At 41.5% G+C, this 13,606-nt stretch overlaps 1 protein-coding gene across 11 annotated transcripts in view; it reads left to right on the forward strand.

The window, feature by feature from the left end:
- The first annotated feature begins 617 nt into the window (after positions 1–617).
- Positions 618–13,606, forward strand: part of LOC126384120 (cytoplasmic dynein 1 intermediate chain 1) — a 69,069-nt gene continuing 56,080 nt past the window's right edge. For 2 of the 11 annotated variants that reach the window (XM_050035036.1, XM_050035034.1), the window contains exons 1-7: positions 618–874; positions 1,917–2,050; positions 2,315–2,432; positions 3,086–3,175; positions 4,296–4,341; positions 6,029–6,088; positions 6,872–6,987. In XM_050035036.1, coding sequence (XP_049890993.1) covers positions 1,931–2,050; positions 2,315–2,432; positions 3,086–3,175; positions 4,296–4,341; positions 6,029–6,088; positions 6,872–6,987 — 550 coding nt within the window. In that variant the 5' untranslated portion in view covers positions 618–874; positions 1,917–1,930. The remainder of the gene's footprint in view (positions 875–1,916; positions 2,051–2,314; positions 2,433–3,085; positions 3,176–4,295; positions 4,342–6,028; positions 6,089–6,871; positions 6,988–13,606) is intronic. The other 9 variants (XM_050035042.1, XM_050035043.1, XM_050035044.1 and 6 more) reach the window with 7 other exon arrangements.

Raw genomic sequence — 13,606 nt, forward strand, 5'->3', positions numbered from 1 at the left:
AGGAGAGGACAATGTATGGACGAAATCAATCATGAGTAGCAGCACTGATATCAGTGGATGGCAGTAGGAATGTAAACTGCCGTTAAAGCTCGAAGCAGAAGAAGAAGAAGAAGAAGAAGAAGAAGAAGAAGGATGATGATGTCAGGTCAGGAGGGTCGGGGTCTTCTTAAAAATGTTAAATCCTTATAGTGCTGTAAATAACAAAATATTTTATTAACGTTACATCATCTCCTACCGACGAGCTACCCGAAAAAAATGTTTGTTTTACGCTTTTAACACTTTACGAAATTAGTCCGTCCACAAAAGAGACGTTTGGACCGACCGTTGCTGCCGTTACTTCAGTTTTAAGCTCAATATTAATGGAACGCTAACTAAAATTAAACAAGCATTCAGCTACGAGCCTCTTATACGTTACTTGTCTAAAAAATATAACATACGGTCTATTAGTACAGTAACATCTCTGACAGGTGTCAACTTAATTAGTTTTGGCCACCCTCCAACGCACTCCTCCCTCCAAACGGCCACAAGATGGCGGCGTTGCAAAAGCCATGAGACAATGACAGTGCGTGTCAAAGGAGGAGGGATTTCCTCTCCTCCTTCTCAACATCATCCTACTCCTCCTAGGGATGTATCGGCGTGCGGTGCACCTGTTTTATGTGTTATCTGGGTCATCGACCGCTGAAATGCTCCGTTGTTACCGGTGTCACCAATAGCCACACGAAAACGTTTAACCGACCAAGTCGGTGGTTCCCGAGAGGCCTCGATTCAGTGTGATTCAGGAGGAGGATGTGTTGATTTTTCTCCTCTTTCGGGGTGCAGCAGTGAGACAGCATCTTTGCCGGGTGACACATCATTACCAGTGCGAGTGGACAAGGTATGAGTGAAACAATAACAGTGCATTTGACGGTTTTTTGCGATGAAATATTCCCATTTTTGTTATTAAAACACACACTAGAATTAATAGCAAGGCCGTAAACGCATTGACGCAAATACAAATGCTGTCAAATTTGTGATTAGCTAACGTTAGTTAGCTGCGAATAGACATGCCATGCTAACGTCAGTACTTTAATTAAACAAACGCCTCAGGGGCTTGGTGTTATTCCTGTGTACATATTTAGCTGCGTGGCTTGTGTTTGCTGTTATGGTTATACTGTGTATGTGTCAACTGCGCACATAATATTAGATATTCTCCCATTTATTGTTCCACATAGCTTTAGCAGACGTTTTTATACCCCTAGGGTCAGTTGTCTGTTCATTCGCTATGTGTGAGGGATGTGACAGTAGCCAGTGCCCAGCAAATCAATGTCAGGGTGCAGACTGCTGTAAATAGGTAGCCCACTTTTCTGTAATAATAGCTCAGAGCACTGTCAGTGAGCCTTGTCAAGATCCTGAGCCTAAGTCTACATTTAGTCTGTTTTTAAAGTAAATAATCACTACTATTTGCTGTATGTTCACCAAACCTGAACAGTGTCAATAGAGGTGTTGAGCTTTGAGCCATTCCCATGAACCACATTAGAGTACTGTAATGTTGATTTCACTCTAAAGGTGATTTTTTTTGTTTAATAACTCTGTTGATTTGACTAAGTGATTGAACAGGGAGGTGGCTGCCTAAATATAACCTGCACACACAGGACTACTTCTACAAGTGTAACACCGATGTGGAAATCTCTCCGGCCCAGAATGGCCTAGTATTGACAGCTGTTTCCCAGTTTTCAAGTCCTTAATGGTTGCTGAGCCTACAAGGTTATGGATGTACTAGATGTGTAACTGCCACACCCAGTGGGTTTTCTGAAGCATTACTTCCAGCTCACTGGAAAAACTGATACTCCTCTATACTGTATCATGTTAACATGAAACCAGAGCATATTGTAACAGTGCCCTATGTTGCTCATTCCTGTTCGTTCCTTTACCCGAAGCCCTGTAGGACAACATGTCAGACAAAAGTGACCTAAAAGCAGAGCTGGAGCGCAAGAAGCAGCGCCTCGCCCAAATCAGGCAGGAAAAAAAGATAAAGGAGGAGGAGAGGAAGAAGAAAGAGGTAAGGAAAAAAGTGAGTAACATCCACACGACTGGCACCCATACTGTATCGCACTCTGGTGTGCACTGTTTGTGTGTTCGATTGCTTTCTGTCAGGCCGTGACACATAAAAGGCTGAGGTTGTGTGTGTCCATGCGTGCATACAATCATCTATGTGTGTGCAGAAGGTTGGTGTTGGAATTTTCGATCAAAATGTGCATGCACGTGCATGTGTTCGCTTAGCTTGGACCTTAAGTCATGATGAGTAAACTGGCATTTTTTTGCTCTGTATCCTGAGCAGTCAGAGAGCCAGCAGAAGAGAGAGTCCACCCCAGAGGATTCAGACTTGGACCGTAAGCGCAGGGAGACTGAGGCCCTGCTACAGAGTATTGGCATCTCACCAGAGCCTCCACTAGGTTTGTAATACTCTCACCCTCTAAACATTAAAGTAACCCTTAAAGTTTATTTCACTGTTCCCTTGTGATTGTACTGCAATAAGTGTATTTGTTACCTACAGTAAAAGTTGCTGAGATGGTTCTGAAATGACACCAAATTTCATTAATTACAGCCAAATGAACCCTTTAACATTTGGATTATACTCTCCAAGTAGCAGACCTAAGATGCCCTTAAACATGATTGAATCATGAGCTTGGAAAAATATGCTGCTTAAAGATATCTTCTCTTAACTGCACTTGTGCACAAATCTGATAAATGACTGCAGGTTGAATCCCCAGAGTGTCTGTCACCTCCAGCAAGCTTTTGGAAGCACTGTTCTCTAGTGGTCTAAAACTGTAACAACACCCCTCAACACCTCAAAATTGGGTCACTGCTATCTATGCCTGTTATTTTAACTTCGGTTATTTATACCACATCTTCAAACAAAGCTGAGTACAAATATAACACATGCAAAATTAGAAATGCATTTGATGTCCTGACTTACCTCTCCTTTTTTAAACATTGATTTTATTGGTCCATCACTCGTTTTACTTTGTGATGTTTCATGCCAGTTTTCAAACAGTCCATTCTTTGCAGGCTTTAATGTTAGATTCATGTTATTGTTATTATTTAGTCCCGACCCCTGTGTCCCCCTCCAAATCAGTGAGCACGCCTAGTGAGACGGGAAGCCAGGATTCAGCTGATGGAGGAGCAGCAGGCAGGTAGGCCAAAGTGACACACTTCATACCCAAGTTCAATGTCAGACGTGAAATGCATTATGTAAAAGACATATCACACTTCGCTCACTCTTGCGTATCAGGCATGCTTTTTGAGAGATTACCAATAACCAGTGTGTGGTGCCTGCATCTTAAACTTGAAAGACGATCACGCGGCTTAAAAATGATGATTTGAAGTTGCTTTGGGCTGTGAATATTTTTGGCATGTTGTCACTTTTGACACATATTCTGTCTCTCTTCTCATCAATGGCACAACAGGTTTAGGTAAGGATGAGTGTCCCTAGTGGTGACATTGTGGTGCCTTGTTAGGTTTTGAGTGTGGTATCAGTCACTTGTCATGGCATCCGGTGTTTTGATGACCACTGTACGGCTTGTCGCTTCTCACAACTAGTCTTGAGGAGTTTGATGTCGAGGTAAGTCTCAGCTGCAGACATTCCTGCAAAGAAGTTGTTAGTCTGACAAAAAAAAACAAAAAAAACAGAGAGATGCTAATTTCTGTGCAAGTAAGAACCACATTGGTAAACTTTCAGAAAGCAGCCTTAGTGAGCCAGTTAATGGAGTATGTTTAAAAAATATAAGCATTTCCCCCTTTTGTCACTGCTCTGTATTCACAGTGCTTACTAGCTCATGTGTCATATGCTCCTGCATTTATTTATATGCTTAAACATCCATTACACACCAAAGCAGTGGAGCAACTATTTACCTTTAAGTTCTACACATGGCTGCCTGCTCTGGTGAATTAAACCTGCAGTTGAGAAGAGAGTGGTCATCAAGCGCTTTCCATTTGCTTTTTAATGGCAGCTGACTGTAGAGGTCAGTGTGTGAGTGATGCCCCCAGGGGTCATTAGTGATGTGTTGTTCTGGTATGGCCAGGGGTGGAATTGGGGATTAAGAGCGTGTGGGAGCTCATTTAAGTTCCTAGCAGAAATAAATTCTCTTACGTAAGACTTTATGTTTCTTTTTAGCTTTTACCAATTGGATTTTACAAATTGGTGAGTTAGTTCCACTGCCTGGAATGAGATTTATTTCCCCCCAAATCCACCCCGAATGATGGCATGCCATTTTGAGCTTCTCCATTTGTGGCTGTGTATGTGTGTGTGTCCCTTCTTAGGTCAGGTTTCTCTAAAAACAAGTCCCAAGCACAGAGCTCAAGGTAAGCATTTTCACGTCAAACCCAGGAATCCCCCCCCTTCCCTCCTTTTTTTAGCTGAGTGAACCCTTATGTGAACGCAGAGAGTCCCCTGCAGTGTTGTCAGTGGTCTTAGCAATGTGTTCCCATCACAATTTTTAAGATCAAAACAACGCAGTGCCCCTTTTTCCTTCGTCCCTCTGGTCTCCTATGGCGACTTCCCGTGTGAAGCCCGACTGTCTCCTTTAATACCAGCTCGAAAGAGTTCTGTTTGCATGAGTTGAGCCATAGAAGTCATTTCAGCCTTCGCAGAGTTGACAATCTGCTGCTTAAAGTGTCATCGCTGTTACTGCAAAACAGCCGGTCTGTCAGGCTAACGAAATGCTTTGCCACTCTCACCTGGCGCTGTGTAGCACAAGCTGAAGGTCTGATGGGCGTGTTCACTGGCCCTAAAGGGTATCATCAAAAAGTGTAGTGATGTTGGAAGCATTATCCTTTCAGTTGGTAGATCTGAACCCAAGTTGCCATAAAACTCTCCAGGTTGCATTTGCTATTTGACTTGAATTTACAGAAGAACTATTCAGTGAGCTCAGTCACTTCCTCATCGTTTGAAAAACTCATTGGCGATGCATGGCAAGCATATGTCATGTATTTCGAGCAAGCTAAATCTTTACAAGTGCATTTTAATTTGATTTCCATGTGCTGGATGTGAATATGTTCATAGATGATGTGTGTTGTGCTCTAGATGTGAGATGGAAATCATGTTGCTGGATATATTGTTCATGGCTTTCATGTATCATTTATCACAGATTTGCGTATGAAACATCAAGACACAGATCGTCACACAAATACAGATTGATAATGTCATCCATGTTGCTAAAAGTGAATGCTGCAGAGGATTAAAGCATTCTGCAGAGCTTTCCTGCATTTAAAAGCCATCAGGTCAAATTGTTTTCCCCACTGGAAACAATGAAATCACTTTTGACCTTCTTCAACACAAACCATGGAAATTTGTTCTGTCCATAAATTTCAACATTAGGTTCCTGGCAGATGACCAGGAAATATATTGCAAGGGATGAGTAGAGGTCTTTAAATAGAATACACTGAGCTATAGTGAAATATAATTTCTCCCTAATGTATAACCCTCCCGCACTATATCCACTTATCCAAACATTTTTCCATTAATAGTGCCGTGTTTGCATGAAAGTTGACGGGAATCCCCCATGTTAAAGGAATATTTTACCAACAAAATGACCGTTTGTATATCAGTTACTCACCCTGTGTTACCTTGAATTCGTAGAGAAAACAAGATGAACAAATTCTTGATGAGCTGACGTAAAACAGGACCACATTTAACAACAGCAAAACTATTTCAAAACAACTGATTACAAACTCTCACACAACTTCTGCTATATATTACACGTCCCTTACCATAACCATCTCAGAGCCATGCAATAAAACAAAGTGTTCTCCACAAATTCAAGTTAATACAGTTTGAGTAACTGATCTACAAATAGTCATTTTGTGAGTGAAGTTTTCCTTTAAGCTGTTCTCTAGATAACTGGTCTGTAGGTGAGTGTGTGTGTGCATACATGTGGTAATGTATGTTCTTTGTGTCACTGACACACGTGCCGTTGTTTGTGTGTTCTTTATTATTTGTCTGTTTGTAAACATGCATGTCATCTCTTGCCCCCTCTGTTGGTGACATCAGGACGCTGCAGTGGGACACAGACCCCTCTGTGCTGCAGCTGCAGGCTGATTCTGAACTCGGGTACATCTTCCTTCTCTCCTCTAGTTCACTGTATCACTAAAAAAATTGCACTGCAACACACTTTATATGGCATTGCATGACACTAATTTAATATTCGATTTAAGGGGAACACCACCGAAATTAAGAATTCCAATTTGTTATTTCCATGCCCAGGAAAGTTCAGTCAGTATTTGCACATGAGCTCCATTCTCTCAAACCAGAAACCAGAGAAGTAAGTCGAACACGTGTTATGTCAAAGGGTATAAAGTCTGAAGTTGCTCCATAGACAATGAATGAGCTGATTTGGTGGACCTACAAAATATTTGTTTTCATTATTATACCCATATAAGCTTTATTTATTGTTGTTTTCTCAGATCTGAAACAGAAGTTATACTAGTATCAATCCTTGGGGTGCTCTCAGTTTCATCTAGAACATTTTTCATCCTCCGAATTAATTTTCTGCAGAGCAGCTCCAGACTTTATATCCTATGACATCACACATTTGAGTTTCAACACTCTAGCTTTTGGATTTTGGTGACAGTTGTCCATGTTTACTCATGAAATTTGGACCATTTTAGACCATGGGAATAATGTATAAATTTTGAAAAGGGGCGTAGTTCCCCTTTAAAGACTGAAGCACTCTAATGACATAGTCAAGTGGTTGCTACAGACACAAGGTTCCACATGTTATTCATTGCTTTAAATTTCAAAACAAATGCAAATATATTGCACTGTAAACAGGACAAATTGAGTTTATGCACAATATAACTATTCTAATCAGAGCATCTTGTCTCTGTTACCCAGGCGCAGGATGCAGAGGCTGGGGGCCTCCAAGATCACACAGGTAGACTTCCTTCCCAAAGAGGTGGTCTCTTACTGCAAGGAGACACAGACTCCACTCACAGCCCACCTGTCTGAAGGTGAGTATTTTGTGTGTGTGTATGTGTATGTGTATGGAAGCCAATTTGCAAATGCCAATTTCTTAGCATAATAAGTTAGTGTCTCAAAATAATGGGAAACAATACGAAGTCATTATTTTGAGAAAGCTTCAGTATTTTGAGACACTAACTGATTATTCTGGGAATTCTCATTATAATGACTTACAGGATCTCTTTTCATCACACTGGTGGCTCCCATACATGAGTGACGTCTCTTTACAGTCGATATCAAAGTCTAAGTTTCAAGCTGTTTTTAGGGTCCATGGGGCACCGAAGTTCACAAGAGGCAACAGGAGGTCTCAGGTTGCAATGACTGTCGTCGGTCTGTGGTTGAATTTGATACCCCTCCTGTTAGCCAGTTCACAGCCCGTAAACCTGAAGTAATTTAAAGGCTGACAGATGAAAGTTGCTCAAGATGATTCCTGATAGACGTTGGAGCATCTCTGTGTGTATGTGTGTTGTATGCACACCAAGATGTTCATTTGTATTTGTGTGTTGGCATATTCGTTACCATTATGGATAGTTTCGTATTCTTGAATAGGAAGTCAGTCATTCCATTATGATTTGATCTGGAAAGAAATAGTACACAAGAAAAATGTGTTTTGTCCGTGTGTGTGAGTGTGTTTGTATGTAAGGTTATGTGTGCATTTGTGGAAATGTATATGTGCATATTTTTGTCTCTGCAAGTGGGCGTGCGTATGTGAGCTGAACTGCAGTTACTAAACACATCCATATGGTGAAAACTGAGGTTAGTACTGCACTAGATTTGGCATAACGTTAGTGGTTGTACATTCAAGGCATACAGATTTGATTGTTTTCCTATTGGAGGAGAAAGACTGGAGATTTGGATGGACGACAGTTGCAGCTGTTCAACTTAATTGAACTTAAAGTCTTTCCTCTTATTCCAAATGTTGATATTCCGTTCAGAAATGTCATCTTCACATGTAGGAATGCACATTGAGATATAACTCCACCTACACGCTCTCCATCCAAACATGTCAAACATGTATAACACACGCACACAAACACACACACACACACACACACACACACACACACACACTCTATCATCCTCTCTATCTTCCCTTTTTTTAGTTGCCAAGACAGCTGGCAGCCATGTGACTGTGAAGGGGTTGTACTTCCTGCTTCCTGTCATTATAATAGATGGTCTGGTGTGGATTCCACTGCCCTCCTCCACCAGCAAACCACCACGCACATACACACACGTCTTTCCTGATCAGCATCCAAACGGCCCGCCTCAGCTCCCCCCATTTCCTTGACAGACCCAGGAATAGATCATTTATTCAACAAGTGCACAGGCTCTGACTCACATATGTGTGCTGGGAGACATGCACATGCATGTTCACACACACGCACACACACACACACACACACACACACTCACACTCAAGCACACAAACCAGAATCTGAATCAAGTGTTTTTGACCGAGTTTGCTTGTGCATAAAAGGACTACTGTTGTTAAAGGCTGTCAGTTTACCTACCAAAACAACATAGACACACAAACAAACAATACAGCTGTTACAAACTGTACAAGGCAATTTGGTGAAGAGATAAACATCCAAACAAATAAACGCGCAGCATGGGTTTAGTAGTCTGTGTATATATACAAACAAATGTCGGTCCATTTACGTTTGTTTGTTTTCAGCATTTCCAACAGAATTTTCTAGAGGTCCCTCTGTGTGTGTGTGTGTGTGTGTGTGTGTGTGAACATCTGGGAGCCAGAGCAGAGCTGTGGTGGTCTACAGGGAGGTGACCCTGGCCTTAGGAGACCCTTCCTTTGCAGACTACCACAAAGCTTGTGTGTCTGGAGAAACAGGGGGAAAAAAAGCCTGATGGTAGCACCTGCCTGCACTTCTGGCTGTATGTTTGTTCAGGCCAGTTCCTTTTGTTGATTACTTAAATTAACACGCACACAACACACATCTCATTTTCAGATTGCAGCAACAGGTTGCATACATAAGTATGTTGGCCATGAATTTTCTGTCTCGGTTTCCGTCATCCCAACCAAATGAAGCTGGTTACAGATTTCTATTTAATCTGGATTTTTTGAAGTTATTTTTAACTGTAGGTAGCAGGCTTGGGCAGTATTAAGGTTTTTCGGTATACCAGGGTATTTAGAAAAACTTTAGCACTGTCAAAAATACAGATGTTCCTCTTTCTGTTAAACTGATTCGGAAATGCTGTATAAAGGCGATGTATTGTAGTGCACAGCATGCGCCACCAGATGTCAGTCTTTGCTGGTGGAACAGGCAGCTGAGCTGAGAAAGATAGTGGTGGGGATAATGTTAGAGGACTACCAAAAATAAATATGCCTTTAGCCCTGTTTGGGAGTATTTTGGGTTTAGTCCCGATGAGAAAGGTGAGCCAACAAACACGGACAAAGCTGTTTGCCTCAAGGAAGCTGTGGCTAAAGAGGCTAACATGTCAAACCTCTATTTGGTCTGCCACCACCTGCACTTCGTCTCTGTTCAGCGCAGTGATGGGTCGGTATCCGCCACAGCAACGAGTCTAATTGGGTTCTCCAGCAAAAATGACGCATACTTCCTGTCTATTTATTATTCCGTGAGCCATAAATATTTAAACCCAGCAAGACTTATCTTAGTAGGCTAATTACATATTAGACACACAGCATTATAGGGTAGACAATGTCATACATGCTGCAATGACTTCAGCAGCTCAGCCTTTATGTTCTTTTGTTTGTTTGTTTTTACATACACAATTACTGTCATATACTGTATACCCTGGTGAAATGTCAGGAAGGTATGACAGTATGAAAAAATAGATACTGCCCAAGCCTAGCTACTTAAAACTGTTGGATACTAAACCTCGATTTGTTAAGGGATGTGAAACAATTCACATTTAATTAAATGTTACTAAATCAACTTACAGTACAGTTTGACACCTGGGTCCTCTTTAGGATTAAATATAGCAAACACAGTTTCTTTGAGCTTTAAATGCAGATGGGTTTGCAGTATTTGTGTGTGTGTGTGTGTGTGTGTGTTTATGTTCCATATATACATCTTTGTAGGTCATTAGTTTCTATGTAGCTTTGAGCTTCAAGAGCCAGTGAGCTCACCTTGAAGCTTCTGGAATTTTTCACATGCAGATGTTTAGTGTTTCCAAAGGCTCTAATCTAACAGCTGTATGAGGATCGACTTAACATGGCCAGGGTACTGCTGTGTGGTTTCAGTTTGGGATTTTATATGCATGTATGCAGAAAGTTATTTAATATTAAAAAGTCTCTTTCTTCCCCTAAATAATTTAACCTTACCTTGAAATGTTCTATCCAACAGCATTATCTAAATTATGCAAGTAACTTAAAGCCACCATTTCACTGTATTTTCATACAGTTTGGCTACTGATACACTAATGCTGTCTTCATTTCTTTCTTTCTTATGCATTTTTAGTATCTGTTTTCCTTGCTTCCTATCTTCCCTCTCTGCCCCGAGGCTCTGAGCTGGGCCAAACTGTTCTTTAAAGCAACTAATACGACCTCTGTGACTTGTTAAAACATATATTATATAGAGAGAGAGCGGAGAGGTTTAGTGGGTAAGAAAGCCAGCTGGCTGCTTTTGAGGAATGAACGGAAGAGTAAATCTGTGGTTTATTGATGGTGGTGTGTCTCAGAGCTGTATTACTCTCTATGGAGGGAACTCTAGTTGTTAGAATTTCTATATGTAATTTATTCGTGTCAAATAGCGTGAGTTTGTTGTGTTGAAGCATAATTTTAACAGTGATTCACCATGTTTTAAGGTTGGAAAACTGGTCCTGGTTGGGCTTTAGTGGACTTTGATCTCTTACCTTCCGAACTGAAAAGACAAATTCACAACAAAGATCATCCAAGTATTGTTGGCACCACTGTCGCAAAGACAACCAGATTGCTTTCTGTTTCCCTCAGGGCCTAGCAGCTGCCAACAATATATTAATATTAACATTAATATGTAACATTAATAGGTAGGCAGGTGTTGTTACTTACTGATCTAGTAGAAAGAAGCCAACTGACCATCAGTTTAAAACCTTCTCAAGTCCCGAAGCTCTCTCCATTGAGTGATTGCCTGTCCAAGGTTCACTCTTGTTTCACTCACAGCAGCTGAAATGACTATCCTCCGTGGCTGGGCTCAGCCTTAGAGATAGGGTAAGGAGTTCGGACATCTGGAGGGAGCTCGAAGTAGAGCTGCTGCTCTTTCGCATCAAAAGGGGTCAGTTTCGGGCATCTGATCAGGATGCCTCCTGGGCGCCCCCCGCTGGAGGAGTTTCGGACACGTCCCACTGGTAGAAGGCCCTGGGGCAGATCCAGAACACACTGGATGGATTACATATCTCATCTGGCTTGGGACACCTTGGGATCCCCCATGAGGTGCTGGAAAGCGTGGCTTGGGAGAGGGATGTTTGGGGTTCTTTGCTTGGTCTGCTGCCCCCGGGACCCACCCCAGATAAGTGGATGGATGGATGGATGGATGGATGGGTAGAGTTTCTACAGTTAGTTTGGTTGTTTCACCATTCCCCATTTCTGCTACTTTTTGGTAACTGGGGATAGCTATTAATAGCTATTGGGAAAACAAAACTGCTGTCCTCTTCCTGTTTTGGTTGTGCAATGGTTGGTGCACTTCCTTTGTGCCGTGAATCGAGCCTTTATTTTCCTGGGAGACTGTACCCAGTGGCAGACAGAATTACACAGAGGAAAGGAGACTTATGGGGAACCAATCCAAATGCAGATGATGTCATTATGCTATAGCCATTACATTGTAATCAACATTTCCTTGATCATGATAAATTAAAGCAAAAAATTATCTTTCTCCAACTCAATTAAAAATGTTCTACTAAAGGTCTCGTGACCAGTTGATGTTTTTTATATTCCAGTTATGACCTCTATGACTAGATTTATTGTTATCTCTATCAAAAAAAAGTGGGGCCTGAATTCAGGTGATCATTACTTTAGCAGGTGATTTTAGATTGAAACTAATATATTGACCTCAAGTGTGTGTGTGAAAGGAAGGACAAGTGTAGTCTCATCGTAATCACTTTAAATTTCTGACTGATGACTCAGGGATTCTCTCATGGCTTCCTCCCCTCATGAACTACTGAACTCCCCAGTTCTCCTATCTGCCCTTATGCCCAAGGTGGCTAGTTGCGTGCGTGTGACGTGAGTGCTTTATAGGAGCTTGTGTGTGTTGGAGACTGAATACAGCTTTATCAAATTGATCTGTGCGTGTTGAAGAGTTTGTGTTGCTCCCATGGAGTTTGTGTGTGTGTGACTCTCATTTAAACCAGTTAATGATATGGCTTTTCATTTCCGTGACCAATTGCCTTCCTATAATCGTGATGTGTAGCTGTCTATGTGTGTCCGCTTTTTCCATTGGCTGCTCACTGATCTGTCTGTCCTGAGCGTCCATTGTGTCAGGCAATCGGATTAGCCCCAGTCACGGTTGGCTCCAGCTATTTACTGCTTTCCTAATGGGTATGAATGGACGTGCTTGTCGTGAGGGATGGACGCTTTGTCTGACAACATAGCAGGGAAATAAAGTCTGGTCTAATGTGGTGTGTGATAGTAACCTAACCTACTAAGGTCAAGCAAAGTGTGCGTTGGGTCATTGCTGTTTCATGCCTCTATCTTCTGCCTAACAGAGAGAAGTGGCTTGTGTTGCGAATTGACTATGTACTTTTCACCCAAAACAGAATGTAATTACAAATAAATATACCCTGAAACTTAGTTTGTTTTTTTTCTGAATATTAGCAATCAAAGGCAAGGCCATTGCCAGCAAAGGTCACAATATGACAGGAGGACATTTTTAAACACACCTTTGATGGTGTTTAATAGGGACATAGAACAGTGCCTCAGGTCCTAATCTATCGACAGTATTAAGATTCTTACTTCAATTGTGATGTGAAACAGAGAAAGCTACACACTCACATTTGAAGCTGCACAATATTTAATATGTATATTAAAGGTATAATATGTCACATTTCCAACTGACAATGTATAAAAACAACTCGACCTATATTATAAATTTGGTTGAGTTGTGTACTTACATTATCCCAAATGTTTTCAGCAATGTTCAAAGGTAGCTATATCCCCTTTACCCCCTCTAGTTGCTCTAACTTTTGGGGAAACATGGGAAACACCATGTGATACGTCAGAGAGTGAGTGAGGAAGAAATCATGCAGTGTCACAGAATTACCCTCAATAACAGTAATACAGCATTTTTTTTCTGCCACACACCACATTTTTTTCATTAATTGCGTGCCATTTTGCAACCTCCAGTAGAGAGTTTATCAATATGATTAGGACTTTTGCGATAACTACAATATTGCAGTACTGTGCTATTGACAAGCCAACTGCAGGGGATGGCAAGCAACCGCCACAACTGCTATGTTCATGTTTTTTAATTTTTTAAATGGGAAGGCTACCTATTTACACTCTGCTACAAATGGCAGCAGCGTGACAAGATGCTGAGCGTCACTGTCACTTTTTACCCAGCAGTCCAATCACAGTTGCGGAGGGGTGGGACAAATACCTCAAAGACTAACCGTCACCATCACAGTGCTGCATTACTCGCAACAGTTTCATTTAGTGTTGCA

Source organism: Epinephelus moara, chromosome 22 (assembly GCF_006386435.1).
Source record: "Epinephelus moara isolate mb chromosome 22, YSFRI_EMoa_1.0, whole genome shotgun sequence".
Classification (NCBI taxonomy): domain Eukaryota; kingdom Metazoa; phylum Chordata; class Actinopteri; order Perciformes; family Serranidae; genus Epinephelus; species Epinephelus moara.